A 22875-nucleotide genomic window follows, 5' to 3' on the forward strand; every position below is an offset into this window, starting at 1 on the left:
AACAGTGGCAGTAGTAACAGTAGTAACAGTGGTAGTAGTAACAGTGGCAGTAGTAACAGTAGTAACAGTGGTAGTAGTAACAGTGGCAGTAGTAACAGTAGTAACAGTGGTAGTAGTAACAGTGGTAGTAGTAACAGTGGCAGTAGTAACAGTGGTAGTAGTAACAGTTGTAGTAGTAACAGTGGCAGTAGTAACAGTAGTAACAGTGGTAGTAGTAACAGTGGCAGTAGTAACAGTAGTAACAGTGGTAGTAGTAACAGTGGTAGTAGTAACAGTGGCAGTAGTAACAGTGGTAGTAGTAACAGTTGTAGTAGTAACAGTGGCAGTAGTAACAGTAGTAACAGTGGTAGTAGTAACAGTGGCAGTAGTAACAGTAGTAACAGTGGTAGTAGTAACAGTGGTAGTAGTAACAGTGGCAGTAGTAACAGTGGTAGTAGTAACAGTTGTAGTAGTAACAGCGGTAACAGTTGTAACAGTGGGAGTAGAAACAGCAGGAGTAGTAAGTGGTAGTAGTAACAGTTGTAACAGCGGTAACAGTAGTAACAGCGGCAGAAGAAACAGTGGTAGTAATGACAGTAGTAACAGTGGTAGTAATGACAGTAGTAACAGTGGTATTAGAAACAGTAGTAACAGTGGCAGCATTAATAGTTGTAAGAGTGGTAACAGTAACATATGGCAACAGAGTAACAGTGGTAGTAGTAGTAACAGTGGTAGTAGTAACAGTGGTAGTAGTAACAGTGGTAGTAGTAACAGTGGTAGTAGTAACAGTGGCAGTAGTAACAGTAGTAACAGTGGTAGTAGTAACAGTGGTAGTAGTAACAGTGGTAACAGTTGTAGTAGCAAAAGTAGTAGTAACATTGGTAATAGTAATAGTAACATTGTTAGCAGTAACAGTAGTAACAGTGGCTACAGCAGTAACAGCGGTAGTAATAACAGTAGTAACAGTGGTAGTAGGAGCAGTAGTAACAGTGGTAGTAGTAATAACAGTGGTAGTAGTAGTAACAGCGGAAGTAGTAACAGTGGTAGTAGTAACAGTAGTAACAGTGGTAGTAGTAATAACAGTGGTAGTAGTAATAACAGTGGTAGTAGTAATAACAGTGGTAACAGTGGAAGTAGTAACAGTGGTAGTAGTAACAGTAGTAACCGTAGTAAGAGTGGTAATTATAGTGGACGTACGGTGAGAGGCTCTCCCTGTAGAGCCTGCAGTATGAAGTTGCTGACCACACGACCGTCGTTCATGTGCATCCGGGACCCAAAGGTGTTAAAGATGCGTGCCACCCTCACCTCCACTCCTTCCTGTGGACACAGGAAGAGGAAATAGAGGTGTGAGTAGAAAAGTACACAAATCCTAACGTGGCACAGGACAAAAGAAGGGGGTTATGGTTTGTGTCAAAGACCTACCCTAACGCAATGATGAAACAACCTCACAGGTCGAGGACATTATGTAATTCATGAGTTATTAGCATGTAATTACCATTTCGTGTTATTTCTAATACAAGGTGAAGAGGGAACCATAAAGTAAACCAACATAACCAAAAAAGTCAGATTTGAGTTGCTCCTGGCTCTATGATTTACAGGCTTCAGACTAGTAAAATGACAAATGTTTCACGGGCAAATCCATATCTTTGGGGGCTTAAAATCACCATGCACAACATTGGTACCCTTTCTAAACCTGTACGCAGAACATCAAAGATGGATAAACACAACCCGATCATTACATTAATGTAACGGTGTTCCTCCTCCTCTTCATACGAAGAGGAGGAGCATGGATTGAACCAAGACGCAGCGTGATACTTCGACATGATATTTATTTAAACAAGACGAAAACAAACTATACTTGACTAACTAACAAAACAATAAACGATGTAGACAAACCTGGACGTAAGAACTTACATGTAACACGAAGAACGCACGAACAGGGAAATGACTACATAAAAACCGAACGAACAAAATGAACAAACAAACCGAAACAGTCCCGTATGGTGCAACATAGACAGACACTAACACAGGAGACAACCACCCACAAACAAACAGTGTGAAAACACCTACCTTAATATGACTCTCAATCAGAGGAAATGAAAACCACCTGCCTCTAATTGAGAGCCATATTAGGTCACCCTTTAAACCAACATAGAAACAGAAAACATAGACTGCCCACCCAAACTCACGTCCTGACCAACTAACACATACAAAACTAACAGAAAACAGGTCAGGAACGTGACAATTAAGAAAACAACAAGCCATCTGTTGAGCTCGTTATGCTAAATTCTACTCGAAAAGCTGATTCTAACACGCTTGCGTCATTTGGCAGTTTTTAAAGTCAATAGAAAATAATAATGTTTTCGCGGGATCTCTTCTCCTCTCGGATCGGTCTGTCTAACGCAAAATGTTTTGTTGCGATCTGTACACCAGATGAATGTATGTAAGCAGAAGCAGAGAACATTATATTCTGAGGTGGTGCTGTGTGTGGAGGGATTAGCAACATTTACACACAAAGCCCCATCGACTGGGCAAGCTTTATCGCTGGTACACATACACAGCTCCTTGGTCCACCAGGTGACAAACAAACAAAACGATTACAAAAATCTCACAAACAAAAATACACACAAGAATTGTTAGTTCTGTGTGCTGGATGATTTCTCAGACAGGTTTGGAAAGTTTGGCCTACTGGAAGTACGTGCCTTTGCTCCAGCCCAACACACTAGTGTTGGGGAGGAACAAAACTCAGTAGCTCTTCAGGACCGGCACTGGCCACTCCCGGCCCACAATCTCATACTATCCCTGCATGGAAAATCCTGACCTAACCTGATGGATAGACAGTTGCACCTAAGTGATAACCAATCAATCCCACAACCCAGGTCACACTCAGAGTGAGTACATATTGATCGGATAGCTTTTAAAAACTCTGTTTGGCCTCTTTTGGCCCATCCTAAGCATGGTCTGGACCAACTAGGGCAGTGTATGAAATGGAACCCTATTCCTTATATAAGGCGCATTACTTTTGACCAGCGCCCTATGTGGGATGTCAACTGAGGTCCTCTGTTCTCATTAACCAGGTGTTTTAACTCCAGCAAATCCATGACATTTACCAGGTGTTCGGCCTCCAGCAAATCCATGACATTTACCAGGTGTTCAGCCTCCAGCGTATCCATGACATTAGCCAGGTGTTTGGCCTCTAGCGTATCCATGACATTAGCCAGGTGTTTGGCCTCTAGCGTATCCATGACATTAGCCAGGTGTTTGGCCTCTAGCGTATCCATGACATTAGCCAGGTGTTTGGCCTCTAGCGTATCCATGACATTAGCCAGGTGTTTGGCCTCTAGCGTATCCATGACATTAGCCAGGTGTTTGGCCTCTAGCGTATCCATGACATTAGCCAGGTGTTTGGCCTCTAGCGTATCCATGACATTAGCCAGGTGTTTGGCCTCTAGCGTATCCATGACATTAGCCAGGTGTTTGGCCTCTAGCGTATCCATGACATTAGCCAGGTGTTTGGCCTCTAGCGTATCCATGACATTAGCCAGGTGTTTGGCCTCTAGCGTATCCATGACATTAGCCAGGTGTTTGGCCTCTAGCGTATCCATGACATTAGCCAGGTGTTTGGCCTCTAGCGTATCCATGCATTAACCAGGTGTTTGGCCTCTAGCGTATCCATGACATTAGCCAGGTGTTTGGCCTCTAGCGTATCCATGACATTAGCCAGGTGTTTGGCCTCTAGCGTATCCATGACATTAGCCAGGTATTTGGTCTCCAGCGAATCCATGACATTAGCCAGGTGTTTGGCCTCTAGCGTATCCATGACATTAGCCAGGTGTTTGGCCTCTAGCGTATCCATGCATTAACCAGGTGTTTGGCCTCTAGCGTATCCATGACATTAGCCAGGTGTTTGGCCTCTAGCGTATCCATGACATTAGCCAGGTGTTTGGCCTCTAGCGTATCCATGACATTAGCCAGGTATTTGGTCTCCAGCGAATCCATGACATTAAATCAGGGCCGGTTTCTCAAAAGCATCTTAAGTCTAAGTTCATCGCTAAACATAGAATGAAGATGTTTATCTGTCTCTCTGTGACTGCCGAAAAAGTCATAGTTCAATATCAATAGCCTAAATAGTTTACAATGTTATAAACAAATAAAACCGAGGTAACCAAATTATACGACAGCTAGATTAGGCTACATATTGACATCACTTTCATGTATTTGCAATCGATAGACCCATCTAGTTTTAAGCTATTAGGTTACACTGGAGCCGCTTCAATATATTGATTAAACCAGTAGGCTACTATTATCTAACAGCTCACACATTTCACTGTAGCTCAACCAATAACCTAAAGGTCAACACATTAGGTCTACGGCAACGTTAATTAACTTGTAGCCTAGGCCTAGACTAGGCTACTTCATGTTCAATTATTACATTTTATAATATTTTTAGGTCTACTTGTAGCTTATTTCATGGCTGCCATTAGGCTACAATCAATATTTCGTTTTTCAATTACGAAGGATTTTGTCATTTTATTTTTAGGTCACGTTCATATTTTATAAATAGTGAAAAAGAGCGACTGACTTTGGCTTTATTATTTCTTCCTCACAGTTTACACAAACTAAAGACATTTACATAATTCACACAATCAAACATGGCATACAAAATAGCACGAGAAAACACTTAGAATAGATAACACTATTGGAAAACAAACTCTGCCCTTTTTCAGGACCCTGTCTTTCAAAGATAATTCGTAAAAATCCAAATAACTTCACAGATCTTCATTGCAAAGGGCTTAATTTAAACACTGTTTCCCATGCCTGTTCAATGAACCATAAACAATTAACGAACATGCACCTGTGGAACGGTCGTTAAGACACTAACAGCTTACAGGTCACAGTTATGAAAACTTAGGACACTAAAGAGGCCTTTCTACTGACTCTGAAACACACTAAAAGAAAGATGCCCATGGTCCCTGCGTGAACGTGCTTTAGGCATGCTGCAAGGAGGCATGAGGACTGTAGATGTGGCCAGGGTAATAAATTGCAATGTTCGTACTGTGAGACGCCTAAGACAGCGCTACAGGGAGACAGGACGGACAGCTGACCGTCCTCGCAGTGGCAGACCACGTGTAACAACACCTGCACAGGATCGGTACATCCGAACATCACACCTGCGGGACAGGTACAGGATGGCAAAAACAACTGCCCGAGTTACACCAGGAACGCACAATCCCTCCATCAGTGCTCAGACTGTCCGCAACAGGCTGAGTGAGGCTGGACTGAGGGCTTGTAGGCCTGTTGTAAGGCAGGTCTTCACAAGACATCACCGGCAACACCGTCGCTGGACCAGACAGGACTGGCAAAAAGTGCTCTTCACTGACGAGTCGCGGTTTTGTCTCACCAGGGGTGATGGTCGGATTCGCGTTTATCATCGAAGGAATGAGCGTTACACCGAGGCCTGTACTCTGGAGCGGGATCAATTTGGAGGTGGAGGGTCCGTCATGGTCTGGGGCGCTGTGTCACAGCATCATGTGTTACAGGGAAGACATCCTCCTCCCTCATGTGGTACCTTTCCTGCAGGCTCATCCTGACATGACCCTCCAGCATGACAATGCCACCAGCCATACTGCTCGTTCTGTGAGGGATTTCATACAAGACAGGAATGTCAGTGTTCTGCCATGGCCAGCGAAGAGCCCGGATCTCAATTCCATTGAGCACGTCTGGGACCTGTTGGATCAGAGGGTGGGGGCTAGGGCCATCTCCCCCAAAAATGTCTGGGAACTTGCAGGTGCCTTGGTGCAAGAACTGGCAAATCTGGTGCAGAGGAGATGCACTGCAGTACTTAATGCAGCTGGTGGCCACACCAGATACTGACTGTTACTTCTGATAATTGACCCCCCCCCCCCTTTGTTCAGGAACACATTATTCCATTTCTGTTAGTCACATGTCTGTGGAACTTGTTCAGTTTATGTCTCAGTTGTTGAATCTTGTTATGTTCATACAAACATTTACACATGTTAAGTTTGCTGAAATAAACGCAGTTGACAGTGAGAGGACGTTTCTTCTTTTGCTAAGTTTATAATACAAACACTTAAATACATAATAAGGCTACAGAACATTTCTTCTCTTGATGGGAAAACTGTATTGTGTAAAATAAAATTTTAAAAAAGATAACTGAATACATTGAACCTTTTACACAGGAATTGGCCTGTAGGGATAGGGATATATTGAAAAGTTTCTTACAGAAGAAATATGGAGGGCATATTCATAACCATGGTAGAAATGAAAAGGGAACAGTTTGGAGATTATGGGACATTTTCTAGACTAAAGGTGAGGACACAACAGTTCACCTGACAAGACTGAACCCAAACATTACATTTACTGTACTTTTCACTACACTTGATGACTAAATCTGAAAATACTCCGGATACATGATACGAACATGATACGAACATAAGAATATTCTAGGAAAATTCGGGTTAGGTGCAACAAAAGACAAAAAAGACAACAAAACATTTTCCAATAATATTCTTATCATGTTCGTATCATGTTCTTATCATATATCCGGAGTATTTTCAGATTTAGTCATCATCAAATGTAGTGAAAAGTACAGTAAATGTAAAATGCACATAAAATGTCATGTTTGGATTCAGTCTTGTCAGAGATAGGTTAAACTGGTTTCTCCAAGTGGCCACACCCCTCTCCAAAGTGCTAAGTAATCTGAATGCACTTTTATGATTCAAAGAGTCTTCAACTATAAAATGTACTTTTTTTTTCTTTCTCCTAGCTGTGTCGTTGAGGAACTAGAGCAAGCACACCTGCTGTCGTTTTGTTTGGAACACAGCCCTGCATTACCGTCATCACACAATTACTGATATTGTTTGCGCAAGCCACAAACGATGCATTATAAATCGCAATCTGGGTCATGTGGGCATAATTCGAAAGCTTGTTTTATTGCCAACATGACTAGTTAAATAATAAAGCCTCCCGAGTGGCACAGCGGTCTAAGGCACTGCATCGCAGTGTTGCGGCTTCCTATCAGCCCGGGGGTTCGATCCCAGGCTGTGTCACAACCGGCTGTGACCGGGAGTCCCATAGGGCGGTGCACAATTTGCCCATACATTAATTTACAACATTTCCCTCACTCAGGCAACAAAAAATGTGTAAAAGTTGCCCAATTAGCGGGAGGGATGTGGGCAACTTCTTGTGACATGCGGTTCTAAAGTTCAGAACAGCTGTCAGTCAAAACCAGGCTGTATCACATCTGGCCGTGATTGGGAGTCCCATAGGGCGGTACACACAAGAATAGAAGGAAGGAACTAAAGCTGTGCACTTAACGTATTCTATATGGAAAGGAGATAACGCCTCATTCAAGAGAGGGATCTATAGAGAAAACCAGAGATCCACACACACTGTCATCACCACCACACACACACACACACACACTTTATATAAACCATTCAAATACAAGCAGACAACACACACACACACAACCAAAAACCCACATATAATTGATTATCTGTAGCCTATCTCGTTACACCACCTTTATAACAAGGATAGTCACCCCTCTTCATCTCCAAAGCTACGACACCTACGAGTTCTATTTTTAGTATCAAAACATGAATAAAAACATGAAGACCTTATATAACAGGCTACCTTGAAAATGTAGGGCATGCTAAAAGGCTGGTAATATATATGGTAAACAAAGACAAAATAAGGAGTATGATTGAGTAGACTTCCTGGAGAGGAAAACAATACAATAAGTTGGGTAAAAAAAAAATTAGGCCTTGAAGTACGAACTACCGTTTAACATTATACATCAGTTACAAACTACACCTGTTGTAGGAAGTCATTTTGACCCCGCCTGTTCGGGGGAATGTCCAAAATCTAAGCAGCATAAGATACTTCTGCACATCTCATCTGGTACTGTCCAATTGATAAAGACTTCTGGAAAGAGATGCAAAGGGACATTTCAAATATTTTGGGCTCTACAGTTGGTTTACAGCCTCTCCATTGTGTTCTGGGTCTACTCTCAGCTAACTCTGCACTGAAATGTCATTTAAAAAAAATGGTAGCTTGAATGTGATTTGCTGGTAGATAAATGATTAAAATCATGAATAGATGAAACGAAACCAAAAACATCCTGGTGGCTCAGAAACCTGTTGTGGATCTTTCCTCTGGAAACACTGACTTACGTCCTTCAGGGGAAACTTGACAAGCTTTTGTATATCTGGAGCCCTGTAGTGAGGTTTACAGGAGAACAGTGTGTGAATATACTGTTGAAGGGGATTGCCAACCCATAACCCACCAAGAATCTGGGTGTTGCGGTTTGTACCATTGTAATTCAATACTTACAAACATTAGTTTGGGAGGGAAAGGGAATAGGGATATACATCAACAAGTTATTGCATGACATTGAAATAAACGTTATTTTCTGTGGTACATACAGTGCCTTCAGAAAGTAGTCATACGGTTGACTTATTCCACATTTTGTTGTGTTACAGCCTGAATTCAAAATTGATTAAACACATGATTGTTTCACCCATCTATACACAATGCCCCATAATGACAAAGTGAAAACATGAGTCAATACATGTTAGAATCACCTTTGGTAGCGATTACAGCTCTGAGTCTTTCTGTGTAAGTTTCAGCTTTACACACATTCCTTTTTGGGGCGGGGGGTTCTTCAAGCTCTGTCAAGTTGGCAGCTGATCACTGCTAGACAGCCATTCTTCAAGCCGGATACAAAGGAAAAGTGCTCAGGCAGTCGGAGATGGTCAAGACACCATGGTGGAAAAAAAGTCTCCCTCTCACCTGAGCTAACTGCTAAAAATCTACAAACAGCTGGGCAATTGGCAGTTGCTACAGGAACTTTTGGACTTCTAAATTAATTATGTACTGTATGCACTGATTCTTGAAGAAAATAACTTATAAATGCCAAAGTTTTAGTTCAACTGTCACACAAAATATAAGCTTGTTTTACTCTGTAAACAAAGAACATTTTAATAAACACCGTATAGCCACAAAACATGGTTAAAACTATAATTTTGATATCTTGGTCAGTCAGCGCTGGCATCAATAGCGCAGTCTATTCATTTTAGAGTGGTTACATTTCTACATCTCCATCCCTCAGCTTCTTAGCACAACAGTGGTGGGGCTTTGCTATACATTCCACGTTATATAGAGTGTTTCCCCCCTCCTGCATTTGTAAAATGGTTGGGTAGAGTTGGGCTTTATGTGCTAATAAAATCGACACTATTCACTTTCAATTGTAGTTGCTCCTGCTGTCTTTTTGTTGTATTGCTCCTGTATTGGATTTTTAGACACTCTTCTACTTCCACTCTACCCATGTGTACCCCTCTGTACCCCTCTGTACCATTGTGATGTGTGATTGCTAGCTGCTCTCTCTATTCTGGGTAATTACAGTGTACAAAGCCAGCTAAAAGGTGCCGCACAATCACCTTTGACTCATCTAGAGAGGAAAAAGGCTAGGAACTGATCATTTAAAGGCAAGAAAGAACACAGAGTACCCAAACAAATGGAAATATTGTCTTGTAGAACCAAACTGATAATGAGATAGGTGCCTGTCATGCTGTGGCCTAAGAGCTAAAAGCCTGCCTTCCCCAGTATCTCTGAATATCATACCTGTCTGGCATGGCAACTCTGCACTGGGTTTCCTATCACAACCTAGGGAGAGATAACCTGTTTCTCTGGGGGGAGGAGAGAAAATCTCATTCTCTGAGAGAGACAGAGAGAATAGAGTCAGGACATTGCAAAACATACTTTCTTTTCACTTCTGCTCAAGTTTTGTTCCGCCCAGCTTTTAGACCCTGCACTCTGATGTGGTGCAGTGTACACACACTGGCAAAACCCTGTCACCGTAATAACAGCAATAAGGTCTGAAGTAACTGCAGTGTTTTAATACCATCCTCCAAAACACACACCAATCCTAAAGTACCGGCACTTACACCTGAGGAATGGAAATGAAGGGGACGACACTGAGGGAACATGAATAGAACAACGATAAGAGAACAATAAGAGTACAATCTGTCATTAACCACTACGCAAAAGCTAAGTCGCCCGCTTTGAGGAAAACATTGAGCCGCCGACCAAGGCCCCCTCCGCTCACGAGGATTATGCACTCTCGTTCTTCATGGCCGACATGAGTAAGTCATTTAAGCATGTTAACCCTCACAAGGCTGCCGGCCCAGACGGCATCCCAAGCAACGTCTTCAGAGCATGTGCAGACCAGCTGGACATATTAAATCTCTCCATATCCCAGTCTGTTGTCCCCACTTGCTTCAAGATGTTCACCATTGTTCCTATACGCAAGAAAGCGTAACTGAACTAAATGACTATCACCCCGTAGAACTCACTTCCTCATGAAGTGCTTTGAGAGGCTAGTTAAGGATCATATCAACTCTACCTTACCTGACAACCTAGATCCAGTGTGCAGTGTAATAGCCATTGAACTGAACACTGCCCTATCCCACCTGGACAAGAGAAATACCTATGTAAGAATGCTGTTCATCAACTTCAGCTCAGCCTTCAACATCATAGTGCCCTCCAAGCTCATCACTAAGCTCAGGGGCCTGGGTCTGAACCCCTCACTGTGCAACTAGGTCCTGGACTTCCTGACAAGCTGACCCTAAGTGGTGAGGGTAGGCAACAACACCCCCGCCAAGCTGATCCTCAACACTGGGGCTCCGCAGGAGTGCGTGCCCAGCCAACTCCTATACTCCCTGTTCACCTATGACTGCGTGGCAAGGCACGTCTCCAAATCAATCATCAAGTGGTAGACCTGCTTACCAACAATGACGAGACAGTATACAGGGAGGAGGTGAGGGCCCTGGTGGAGTGGTGCCAGGTAAATAAATAACCTCTCTGTCCTCACATTCTTGTTGTCCAGGAGGGTGAGGGCAGTGTGCAGCGCAATGGTGATTACGTCGTCCATGGATCTGTTGGGGCAGTAGGCAAATTGGAAGGTGGAGTGTGTCGGGGAGAGAGGTGGTGTTGTGGTCTTTGACTAGTCTCTCAAAGCACTTCATGATGACGGAAGTGAGTGCTACAAATTGGTAGTCATTCAGTTCAGTTCCTTTCCCTTTCTTTTTACGGGGATGATAGCAAATATCTTGATAACGGCTTGAGCTAGAGAGAGATGGAAAGTGTCAGAAAACACAACAGCTAGGTGGTCTGCACATGCTCTGAGGGTGCCGTCTTGGCTGGCAGCATTGCGAGGGTTGGCACGTTTGAATGACTTACATAAGTAAGGAAAGGTAATGGGGATACCTATGTCCTCTGTGGAGCCGGTAAGCACATAGCTCACGTGGTCCTCAAAGTCTCTCCTCGGTAGCTCAGAGTCGTTATGTTTGAAGCGTGAGAAAAAAGGTGTTTAGCTCGTCCAGTAGGCCGTTATTGGTGTCCGCGACGTGACTGGCTTTCTTTTTGTAATCCGTGATCGTTGGAAGTCCCTACCACATACGCCTTGTGTCTGACCTGATGAATTGAACTGTTCTAGCTATACTTGTGTCTCGCCACCCTTGATCGATATGCGTAGGTCGTATTGGTGCTGTTTAAACATACGGCAAGGTGACCGGTGACAAATTGTGTTTATAAGCAGCATCTCTCTCCTACAGCTTCCCGACAAGGCTGCCATCAATCCACGTTTTTTGATTTGGGTAAGTTTTGAAAGACACCATTGGTATCATAACAATGCTTTTTTTTAAATGAATCCGATGACCGAGTCGGCGTATTCATTGATGTTATCCCCAGGAGCGACCCGGAACACGGTCCAGTCCACATGATGATAACAGTATTGAAGCATGGATTCTGATTGGTCAGACCAGCGGTGTACAGACGCCAGAACATCCCTTGAGTATTTGTTTGTAACCGGGAAGGAGCAAAATGGAGTTGTGGTCCGGTTTGTCGAAAGGAGGACGGAAGAGGGCTTTATACCTGTGTAGAAAAGACGTGTAGCAGAGGTCAAGCGTGGAGTTTCCGCAAGTTGGATAGTCAATATATTGATAGTAATTGAGGAGCACAGTCCTCAAATTAATTTTGTTAAAGTCCCCAGAGACAATTAACGCTGCCTCCGGGTACGTAGTCTCTAGTTTGTTCAGGGTCCAATGAAGATGTTTGAGAGCATTTTTGGTTTCAGCTTGGGGAGTGATGTACACAGCAGTGGCGATAATCCCTGAGAAATCTTGGAAGGTAAACTCTCCGGTAGGACTCCCAGGCGTCTCACCGAAGAGGCAAGACCATCCAGGAATTCTGGAAGGTCTGATGGACAGTGGAGACAGGAGGAGAAGACAAGTAGGAGGAGGTGACAGTACAGGTACATCAAAGCTGGGACCGAGAGACTAATAAACAGCTTCTACCTCCAGGGCATTCGACTGTGAAACAGTCACCGCTAGCCAGCCTCCACCCAGTTCCCTGCCCTGAACCTTAATCACTGTTACTAGCCGGCTACCACCTGGTAATCTACCATGCACATTAGCAATTGCTTTGCCCAATGTACATAGAGTCATTGAACACTGGTCACTTTAATAACGCTTACATACTATTTTACACATTTTATATGTAAAGTATTCAGACACCATGACTTTTTCCACATTTTGTTACATTACAGCCTTATTCTAAAATTGATTAAATCGTTTTCCCCCTCATCAATCTACACACAATACCCCATAATGAAAAACAGCATTTTTTAAATTGTAAAAAAAAAATAATAATAACAGAAATATGACATTTACATAAGTATTCAGACCCTTTATTCAGCCCTTTGTTGAAGCACCTGTAACAGCGATTTCAGCCTCGAGTCTTCTGTATTTAGGGAGTTTCTCCCATTCTTCTCTGCAGATCCTCTCAAGCTCTGTCAGGTTGGATAGGAAGCATTGCTGCACAGCTATTTTCAGGTCTCTCCAAAGATGTTCGATTGTCTTCAAGTACGGTCTCTGGCCAGACCACTCAAGAACATTCAGAGAAGTTACGAAGCCATTCCTACATTGTTTTGGCTGTGTGCTTAGGGTTGTTGTCCTGTTGGAAGGTGAACCTTTGCCCCAGTCTGAGGTCCTGAGCGCTCTGGAGCAGGTTTTCATCTAGGATCTCTCTGTCCTTGGCTCATCTTTCCCTTGATCCTGACTAGTCTCCCAGTCCCTGCCGCTGAAAAATATTCCCACAGCATGATGCTGCCACCACCATGCTTCACCGTAGGGATGGTGCCAGGTTTCCTCCAGACGTACCGCTTGGCATTCAGACCAAAGAGTTCAATCTTGGTTTCCTCAGATCAGAGAATCTTTTTTCTCATGGTCTGAGAGTCCTTTAGGTGCCTTTTGGCAAACTGTAGTGCCTTTTACTGAGGAGTGTCTTCCGTCTGGCCAATCTACCATAAGGGCCTGATTGGTGGAGTGCTGCAGAGATGGTTGTCCTTCTGGAAGGTTCTCCCATCTCCACAGAGGAACTCTGAAGCTCTGTCAGAGTAACCATCGAGTTGCTCAGATCTAGGAAGAGTCTGGCCGCCCGGCATTAAAGGTCACTGTGTTCTTGGGGACATTTAATGCTGCAGAAATGTTTTGGTACCCTTCCCCAGATCTATGCCTCGACACAATCCTGTCTCTGAGCTCTACGGACAATTCCTTCAAACTCATGGCTTGATTTTTGCTCTAACATACACTTTCAACTGTGGGACCTTATATAGACAGGTGTGTGCCTTTCCAAATCATATCCAATCAATTGGACTCCAATCAAGTTGTAGAAACATCTCAAGGATGATCAATGCCAACAGGATGCACTGAGTTCAATTTCGAGTCTCATAGCAAAGGGTCTGAATACTTACATAAATATGGTATTTCAGTTTTTTTATTTTTAATACATTTGCAAAAAATTATAAAAAGCTTTTTTCACTTTGTGATTATGGTGTATTGTGTAAAGATTCATGAGGATATTTTTATTGAATCCATTTTAGAATAAGGCTGTTACATAACAAAATGTGGAGAAAAAAAAAATGTCAAGGTTCTGAATACTTTCCGAAGGCGCTGTATAAGCAGTGGCGTAACACGCACCTACAACATTGTATATATTTTTTTCCGGTATTGAAAATCATACCGGCCCTATTTCAAAATACTTCATCAGTATACGGTATATCGCCCAAGCCTAACGCATACTCCCCTGTAATATCACACATTACATAATATTTACATTACACCAACCTGACACTAATGCTTTCATCTTATGCTATCTATTAGAGCCAATTACAGAGGTGACTGAGAAGTGAGGTTTTGAAACCCTGGGGGTCCAACCAATAAAAGTCCACACCCCTGGTCAATGTCTGGTCTGGTCAGAGTCTAACTAACCACCATCTACCATATAACCAAAAAGAGACCACTCGGCGACACGTCTGTCCAATCATCCTCTACCACTACCACTCAGTTGGTAGAACATGGCGCTTGCAACGCCAAGGATCCTGGGTAAGCACGCGGTAAGTCGCTTTGGATAAAAGCATCTGCTAAACGGGTATATATTATCACTGATAACCTTCTGTCCACGGAGGTAGAGAAACATGCCTCCCTGCCTCTTCCCAACCTATACTCATCTCGTCTAAAATGTCAACGCGTTTAAATTAAAAGGGGGCCGGCTGACAGATGTAATTTGGCATATTCAAATTCCACCTGCCTCCGAGAAGGAAGACAACATAATGGGAGGCCAGGGATGAGGAGAGGGATGCAGGGACGAGATAAAGAAATATCACCTGGCCCACACGAAAGGCCAGCAGCATCAATGGAATAAGATAGTCAAAGGCTGGTGTCAATCAGGAGGGAAAGAGAAAGGGGAAATATTCATAAATATGTCCAAAGGATGGTGTGCTAATAGCAGAGGAAGAGTGAGGGTCCATCTATCCATCTATCAATACATCCGTCCATCTATCTACCAAAAACTAAAAACTTTAAGTGAGAAGCAGGCATTGGTCTGAAGCCAAAAAAGAAAGGAAATTCACGAGCACCACAATGCCTACTCCATCCATGCTCTTTCAAGGTTTGTTTTTAGCACACTGCTTTGACTTACAGTAGCTTTGTTGGTCTATTTCAGGCGTTTCCCAAACTCGGTCCTGGGGTCCCAAAGGGGTGAACGTTTTTGGTTTTGCATTACACAAATGATTCAGATAATTAACTAATCATCAAGCTTTGGAAATGTGAATCAGCTGGGTAGTGCTAGGGCAAAAAAAAAAAATAGGTGCACCCCTTGGTGTCCTGAGGACTGAGTTTGGGAAACGCTGGTCTATGCTATGTTTAAGAAAGTTTGAATCCTAAGCAACCTGCATACACATTGTTTTTTGGCTTCAGACCAATGCCTTCTTCTCACTTAAAACGTTGTTTTTTTACATTTTAAAATGTCCATGGTCTTTACACCGGACTGTGATTTTCTGTTGAAAGGTGCATTATACAACATTTCCACATGCGTAGGCTGACTTTGTTTTAGCATCCAAAAGTCTGTCATTGGCAGTGCTATTGTAACCTTTACTTCGGCCTCTGTCAAAAGGTCTGGGGCCCCATTTATAACTGTTGTGTAAATTTCCCACTAAATATCTGCGCGCGCATTTCTGAAAAACACTGTGCAAAAATATTGAGATTTATAAAAACTTGGCGCATGCCATACATACGCATGTTTCCAATTAAAAATCAGATCCGCCCTGAAACTGTGCGTGTGTGAACAATCATTATAACTCCACATCATTCCCCATTTATGATGACAATCACACCCTTATTTGCTATATACTTTGAAAGCATTGGAAATAGGCCGAGGCAGTTTCTAAAAGAAATAGCAATGGCGAACTTGATCAAATGTCTTTGGAGGTTTGATGGCAGAATGTTAAACTTTTGCAGTGACATTTGCGGTTGGCCTATGTTATCTGACAGACAAAAAACCATCTGAAAAACAAAAACAATTGCAAATTGCTGTGGACCTGTGAACAGACGGTTTGATCGTTTGTAAGGGCATAATGTTTCACATTTACTTTTTCTCAAACATATATGCTGCACACTGCCCACGAATTCTGAAACATTGTCTACTTACAGTGGTAGCCTGCACACTTTAATGCAAAATATCAACTGTCTGTTCACCTGTAAAATTCAACTCTGTTATAAACCCACGCTACCTATCTTATTTATAGAGAAAAATACTTGAAATAAATACTTTAATCTAATAGGCCCAATTAAATGATACATGTGTCTGGTAATTTGTTGTAGTATACATTGGGAATATGCCAGAAAATATTAGGAATTTATTCTGCAAAGGTTATGAAAATATGTATTATGTTTACAAATGAAATATTGTCTACTCGAGAAATGTGAAATTACAGTATTCTGACATACAGAAAGAAACAGTCTACAATCATCCGTTCTATCGTTAATAAACTGCGCTCCAGATCGGATGGCCTAGAGCAAAATGCTTGAAAAACGTAACTATTTACTACTGTGAAGTGGGTGCAATTAAACGACAGACGGGAAGAATGGTATCTTAACTTGTTGAAGGCCTATAGGTTGCCTCGTGTGAAAAATGATTCTGCAATGATGGAACTTAAATAACATAGCCTAGGAAATAGATGCCCATTTCTAATTATTTTAGAATACAAAGAAAATAAACTGATGTTCTCTCTTCTCACTATGGCAAATTATTGCATTTTGTTATTAACCTGTTATTTGTTATGAACAAACGTGTCCATCTTAACCCCCATCTGCACAAAATACTAGACTACTTGCCTGGTTGCAATGCAATACTTAAACCACTAGAAACTGTGTGTACGCATAGAGTTTGAAATTCCCATTGAAAGCAAAGTAAAAGAAAATTGTTTTAAGCAATTTACTTTTGAAGGCCGTATAACTCAGCCATCAAATACAATTGTATTCGTCACATGATTCGTAAAGAGGTCTAGAAAACACTTGCCAGCTGGTCAGCGCATGCTTTGAGTACACGTCCTGGTAATCTGTCTGGCCCTGTGGCCTTGTGAATGTTAAACTATTTAGCGGTCTTACTCACATGAGCTACAGAGTGCATGATCACACAGTCATCCTGAAACAAATATCTACATACGGTTAACCGTGGGGAAGACATCGTTGATGCACTGGAGTGGCCTAGCCAGTCTCCAGATCTCAACCCCATAGAAAATCTTTGGAGGGAGTTGAAAGTCCGTGTTGCCCAGCAACAGCCCCAAAACATCACTGCTCTAGAGGAGATCTGCATGGAGGAATGGGCCAAAATACCAGCAACAGTGTGTGAAAACCTTGTGAAGACTTACAGAAAACGTTTGACCTCTGTCATTGCCAACAAAGGGTATATAACAAAGTATTGAGATACACTTTTGTTATTGACCAAATACTTATTTTCCACCATAATTTGCAAATAAATTCATAAAAAATCCTACAATGTGATTTTCTGGATTTTTTCCCCCTCATTTTGTCTGTCATAGTTGAAGTGTACCTATGATGAAAATTACAGGCCTCTCTCATCTTTTTAAAGTGGGCACTGGCACGTCTCTCCACGTGTACGCTCCCTCGCCAGTTGAGAGTGCTTTGTTTCCACATTGAACATTTTTGCAAGTTAAAAATGATTTTTGATAAATCCATATCCCATATTATACTACAGCAGTATGTGTAACCATTCCATTCCCTTACCGTTTATTGCAACATTTGAGACATTTCTGATTCATCTTTGATTCAGGCTTGAGATGCTCACGGGTCCAAAAAGTTGAGACAGAGAGATGAGACCAAGAGATCTGTCAATCACAGATCTGACAATCAGAGAGGGAGGAGGAAGAGGGGGAGGACTAGGAAATGGAAGAGAGCAGTAGCATTCAGAGGAGTGTAGAGGACGACGATGGCATTACAGCCTTCTCATCCTACAGTATAGTTCCTACAGTGTTTCTACAACAATACAGCTTCTACATCTGCATTGCCCTCTGTTTGGGGTTTTAGGCTGGGTTTCTGTATAGCACTTTGTGACATCTGCTGATGTAAAAAGGGCTTTATAAATCAATTTGATTGGCTTTATAAATATTTTTCCCCTTATTTGATTTGTCCAGCTCTTCAGATACAGTGCTCTATGCCACACTTGAGCTCTGCAGGGACCTCCAAATCAAATCATACCCTGTGAAGCAAACTACTCATATAAATCAGAAATGTAATGGTCATACAAAGACAGAACTTTGTCTGGGGGGAAAAGGAAATTGCCTTCTGCCAGTTTGTCAGCTCAATGTACAGTACAATAATACACTCCAATCACAATTCAATCATAGCCGAGTGCTCTGAAGGGTCATTAAAATGCACATACAAATATCCAGACATTTCATAGTCTGGGTAATAAACATAGAAATACCAATTTCATAGCCTGGGTGGATGTTATCTTTCTCTAGACGTACCTGGGTTTACTGCCCACTCTATGTCATGAGAAACCACAGTAGAAGTCTGGACAGCAGTTGTTCAGTGTAGGTTTGTGTGTGTCCACATGCGTGCATGTGAACATGTGTGTATATGTACGTATGTGTATGTGCGTGCGTGTGTGTGGGGGGGGGGGGGGGTCACATCCAGGCACAATGACAGAGGTGTTACAGGTTTGATATATTCTCCTCTGTGCAGTAATACCAGCCGTAGGATAACACATCAATTAGAACACTACAGTCATACCAGCCGTAGGATAACATCAATTAGAACACTACAGTCATACCAGCCGTAGGATAACACATCAATTAGAACACTACAGTCATACCAGCCGTAGGATAACACATCAATTAGAACACTACAGTCATACCAGCCGTAGGATAACACATCAATTAGAACACTACAGTCATACCAGCCGTAGGATAACACATCAATTAGAACACTACAGTAATACCAGCCGTAGGATAACATCAATTAGAACACTACAGTCATACCAGCCGTAGGATAACACATCAATTAGAACACTACAGTCATACCAGCCGTAGGATAACACATCAATTAGAACACTACAGTCATACCAGCCGTAGGATAACACATCAATTAGAACACTACAGTCATACCAGCCGTAGGATAACACATCAATTAGAACACTACAGTCATACCAGCCGTAGGATAACACATCAATTAGAACACTACAGTAATATCAGCCTGTAGGATAACATCAATTAGAACAGGGATACAATTTCCAGAGAAAAAAAAGAGAGCGAGGAAAAGAGAGTAAGAAAGCCGGAACTGTTATGAAAAGTATATAAGTTCAATTCATCACTCGCAGCAAAGTGATGGAATATTACACAAGGCTATTTTCATAGATCTAGTCTTCTATTACACACACACAACCTATAATACTTAGCTACCAGTGCCAGTCTACCTTCTCGTAGTTCTGCACTACATATATTTCTTATAGCACACAGATCATACTCAGAAGTGGGAGTGTCTCCCATACCTGCTTCATGTAGGCGTAGCACATTGTCTCAGCGACGCGTTTGCCCTCGTCGTAGCAGGCCCGGGGGCCGATAGGGTTCACATGACCCCAGTACTCCTCATTCTGGGGGTGCACTTCTGGGTCTGAGGGGGGGGGGACAGACAGAAATACAGGTGTAAGTCACCAGGAATACAGTCACCTGTTATATATGATGTCAAATCCACTGAAACACAATCCTCCCATTAGTAGTCGTTGTTCAGGATGAAAAGTAAAGAAAGAATTCTTGCAACAAGCTGAAATGTATCCCGCATAAACAGTAAACAAGATCTATATGATTGAAGGACACGCTTAGGGAAAAGTAATTTTGTGAGAAGTTGCACACACTCACACGTACGCAAGCATGCATATAGTTGAAGTAGGAAGTTTACATACACCTTAGCCAAATACATTTAAAATCAGTTTTTCACAATTCCTGACATTTAACCCTAATAAAAATTCCCTGTCTTAGGTCAGTTAGGACCACCACTTTATTTTAAGAATGTGAAATGTCAGAATAATAGTAGAGACAACTATTTCTTTCAGCTTTTATTTCTTTCATCACATTCCCAGTGGGGCAGAAGTATACATACACTCAATTAGTATTTGGTAGCATTGCCTTTGTATAACTTGTATAACTTTGTATAACTGACAGAGCTGGTGTAACTGAGTCAGGTTTGTAGGCCTCCTTGCTCGCACACACTTTTTCAGTTCTGCCCACATATTTTCTATAGAATTGAGGTCAGGGCTTTGTGATGGCCACTCCAATACCTTGACTTTGTTGTCCTTAAGCCATTTTGCCACAACTTTGGAAATATACTTGGGATCATTGTCCATTTGGAAGACTCATTTGCGACCAAGCTTTAACTTCCTGACTGATGTCTTGAGATGTTGCTTCAATATATCCACATAATTTTCCTACCTCATGATGCCATCTATTTTGTGAAGTGCACCAGTCCCTCGTGCAGCAAAGCACCCCCAAAACATGATGCTGCCACCCCCGTGCTTCATGGTTGGGATGGTGTGCTTCGGCTTGCAAGCCTCCCCCTTTTTCCTCCAAACATAACGATGGTCATTATGGCCAAACAGTTTTATTTTTTTTTCATCAGGCCAGAGGACATTTCTCCAAAAAGTATGATTTTTGCCTCCATGTACAGTTGCAAACCATAGTCTGGCTTTTTTATGGCGGTTTGGAGCAGTGGCATCTTCCTTGCTGAGCGGTCTTTTAGGTTATGTTGATATAGTACTCGTTTTACTGTGGATATAGATACTTTTGTACCTGTTTCCTCCAGCATCTTCACAAGGTCCTTTGCTGTTGTTCTGGGATTGATTTGCACTTTTCGCACCAAAGTACGTTCATCTCTAGGAGACAGAACACGTCTCCTTCCTGAGCGGTATGACAGCTGCGTGGTCCCATGGTGTTTATACTTCCGTACTATTGTTTGTACAGATGAACGTGGTACCTTCAGGCGTTTGGAAATTGCTCCCAAGGATGAAACAGACTTGTGGAGGTCTCCAATCTAAGGTGTTGGCTGATTTCTTTTGATTTTCCCATGATGTCAAGCAAAGAGGCACAGAGTTTGAAGGTAGGCCTTGAAATACATCCACAGGTACACCTCCAATTGACTCAAATTATGTCAATTAGCCTATCAGAAGCTTCTAAAGCCATGACATTGGAATTTTACAAGCTGTTTAAATGCACATTCAACTAAGTGTATGTACATTTCTGACCCACTGGAATTGTGATACAGTGAATTATAAGTGAAATAATCTGTCTGTAAACAATTGTTGGAAAAATGACTTGTGTCATGCACAAAGTAGATGTCCTAACCGACTTGCCAAAACTATAGTTTGTTAACAAGACATTTGGAGTGGTTGAAAAACTAGTTTTAATGACTCCAACCTAAGTGTATGTAAACTTCCGACTTCAACTGTACATACACAAAGTTAAGCGGGTGTAGTCGAGTGTGTTGTGTTCTCTGGCTTTGACAGCAGCGTGACAGCAGGCCTGTTCAATAGTTCAACACTGTGGGGAGCATGTGCTGTACACAGCTGACCTTTCTCACTACAACAAAACCCAACACACCATTTTTACCATATACTGGGGTATCTGGAAATAGCCACGGGAAGGTTTTTCAATACCATTGGAACTATTTTATAGATGTGAATATTTGTAGCCACCTTTTAAGTAAATACCTGCAGTCAACTGTGCAATATGTTAGGAGACAAAGATTGCGTTTTTCATTTCACCTGTCACGTAAATGTTCATTATGAAGCTTGCCGGTAGTCTCCAGTCACATAGTGTTTGTTTACAAGGAAAACAACAACGAGAGACCAGAGCCTTGCTAGTCAGTCACTGTTGTGCAACAGTTGGCATGTGATCTAGTTACAGTAAAGAGTTCACAACCTAATGTTTGCCAGCTAGATATCACAATTCATTATTATAACTCTGGTACCCCAGGGAAGGCTCACACGAACGCATGCACACGTGCAATGCGGTTATTGGTTCCTCAGAGCACTGTTGTCTTTATCCAGAGACGTGGTGAGCGGAGTTGAGGACAGTTACAAAGGAATACCGCGCTAACAAACAATAACAGCCGCAACAGCTTCTTCTTTCCTGTTACTACTGTGGCTAAAGTTACTGAACTGTAGGAAAACAATACAATGTTAATTTGCATAAGAAAGAGACATGTTGGCAAGCTTTAACTAAGGTTTGAGGGGTTTCACAGTCATAACTCTATGAAACACCCAGTCCTCCAGGCCGAGTATTGCTGTTAAAGTTAGCGCTTTCTGTCAACAGTTGGCACCAGTGGAGGAGGCTACTGTAGTGGTGGTGCGATAAAGGTCTGTCTCGTAGCGTACATCACTAGCTTCACATAAATCATTAACCTCTTGAAGCTAGGGGGCGGAATTCTTATGTTTGGAAAAATAATGTTCCCATTGTAAGCTGCCTATTTCTCAGGTCCAGATGCTAGAATATGCATATAATTGACAGAGTAGGATAGAAAACACTCTAAAGTTTCCAAAACTGTCAAAATATTGTCTGTGAGTATAACAGAACTGATTTTGCAGGCGAAAACCTGAGAAAATCCAACCCGGAAGTGACTTCCATTTTGAAAAATCCCTGTTCCATTGCCTGCCTATCCTCCATTTAAAGGGATATCAACCAGATTCCTTTTCCTGTGGCTTCCTCAGGTGTGAACAGTCTTTAGACATAGTTTCAAGCTTTTATTTAGAAAAATGAGCGAGATTTATCAAAACGCGTCAGTGGATACACGGATGTCCCTCCATTAGTTGATGCGCTCGACACTGTTTGCTCGATATTTTCTTTCTCTCCAGTATTGAATAGTTTACAGTCCGGTTGAGATATTATCTTTTATTGATGATAAAAACAACCTGAGGTTTGATTATTAAAAACGTTTGACATGTTTCTAAGAACTTTACGGATAC

General features: G+C 42.1%; 1 protein-coding gene across 3 annotated transcripts in view; it reads right to left on the minus strand.

Annotated features, from left to right (window-relative positions):
• uxs1 (UDP-glucuronate decarboxylase 1) overlaps nucleotides 1-22875 on the minus strand; it is an 88357-nt gene that overhangs the window by 25387 nt on the left and 40095 nt on the right. For all 3 annotated transcript variants that reach the window (XM_039007208.1, XM_039007205.1, XM_039007207.1), the window contains 2 exons: nucleotides 19411-19532; nucleotides 1177-1296 (listed from right to left, as the gene is read on the minus strand). In XM_039007208.1, coding sequence (XP_038863136.1) covers nucleotides 1177-1296; nucleotides 19411-19532 — 242 coding nt within the window. The remainder of the gene's footprint in view (nucleotides 1-1176; nucleotides 1297-19410; nucleotides 19533-22875) is intronic.

Source organism: Salvelinus namaycush, chromosome 13, assembly GCF_016432855.1.
Source record: "Salvelinus namaycush isolate Seneca chromosome 13, SaNama_1.0, whole genome shotgun sequence".
Taxonomy (NCBI): domain Eukaryota; kingdom Metazoa; phylum Chordata; class Actinopteri; order Salmoniformes; family Salmonidae; genus Salvelinus; species Salvelinus namaycush.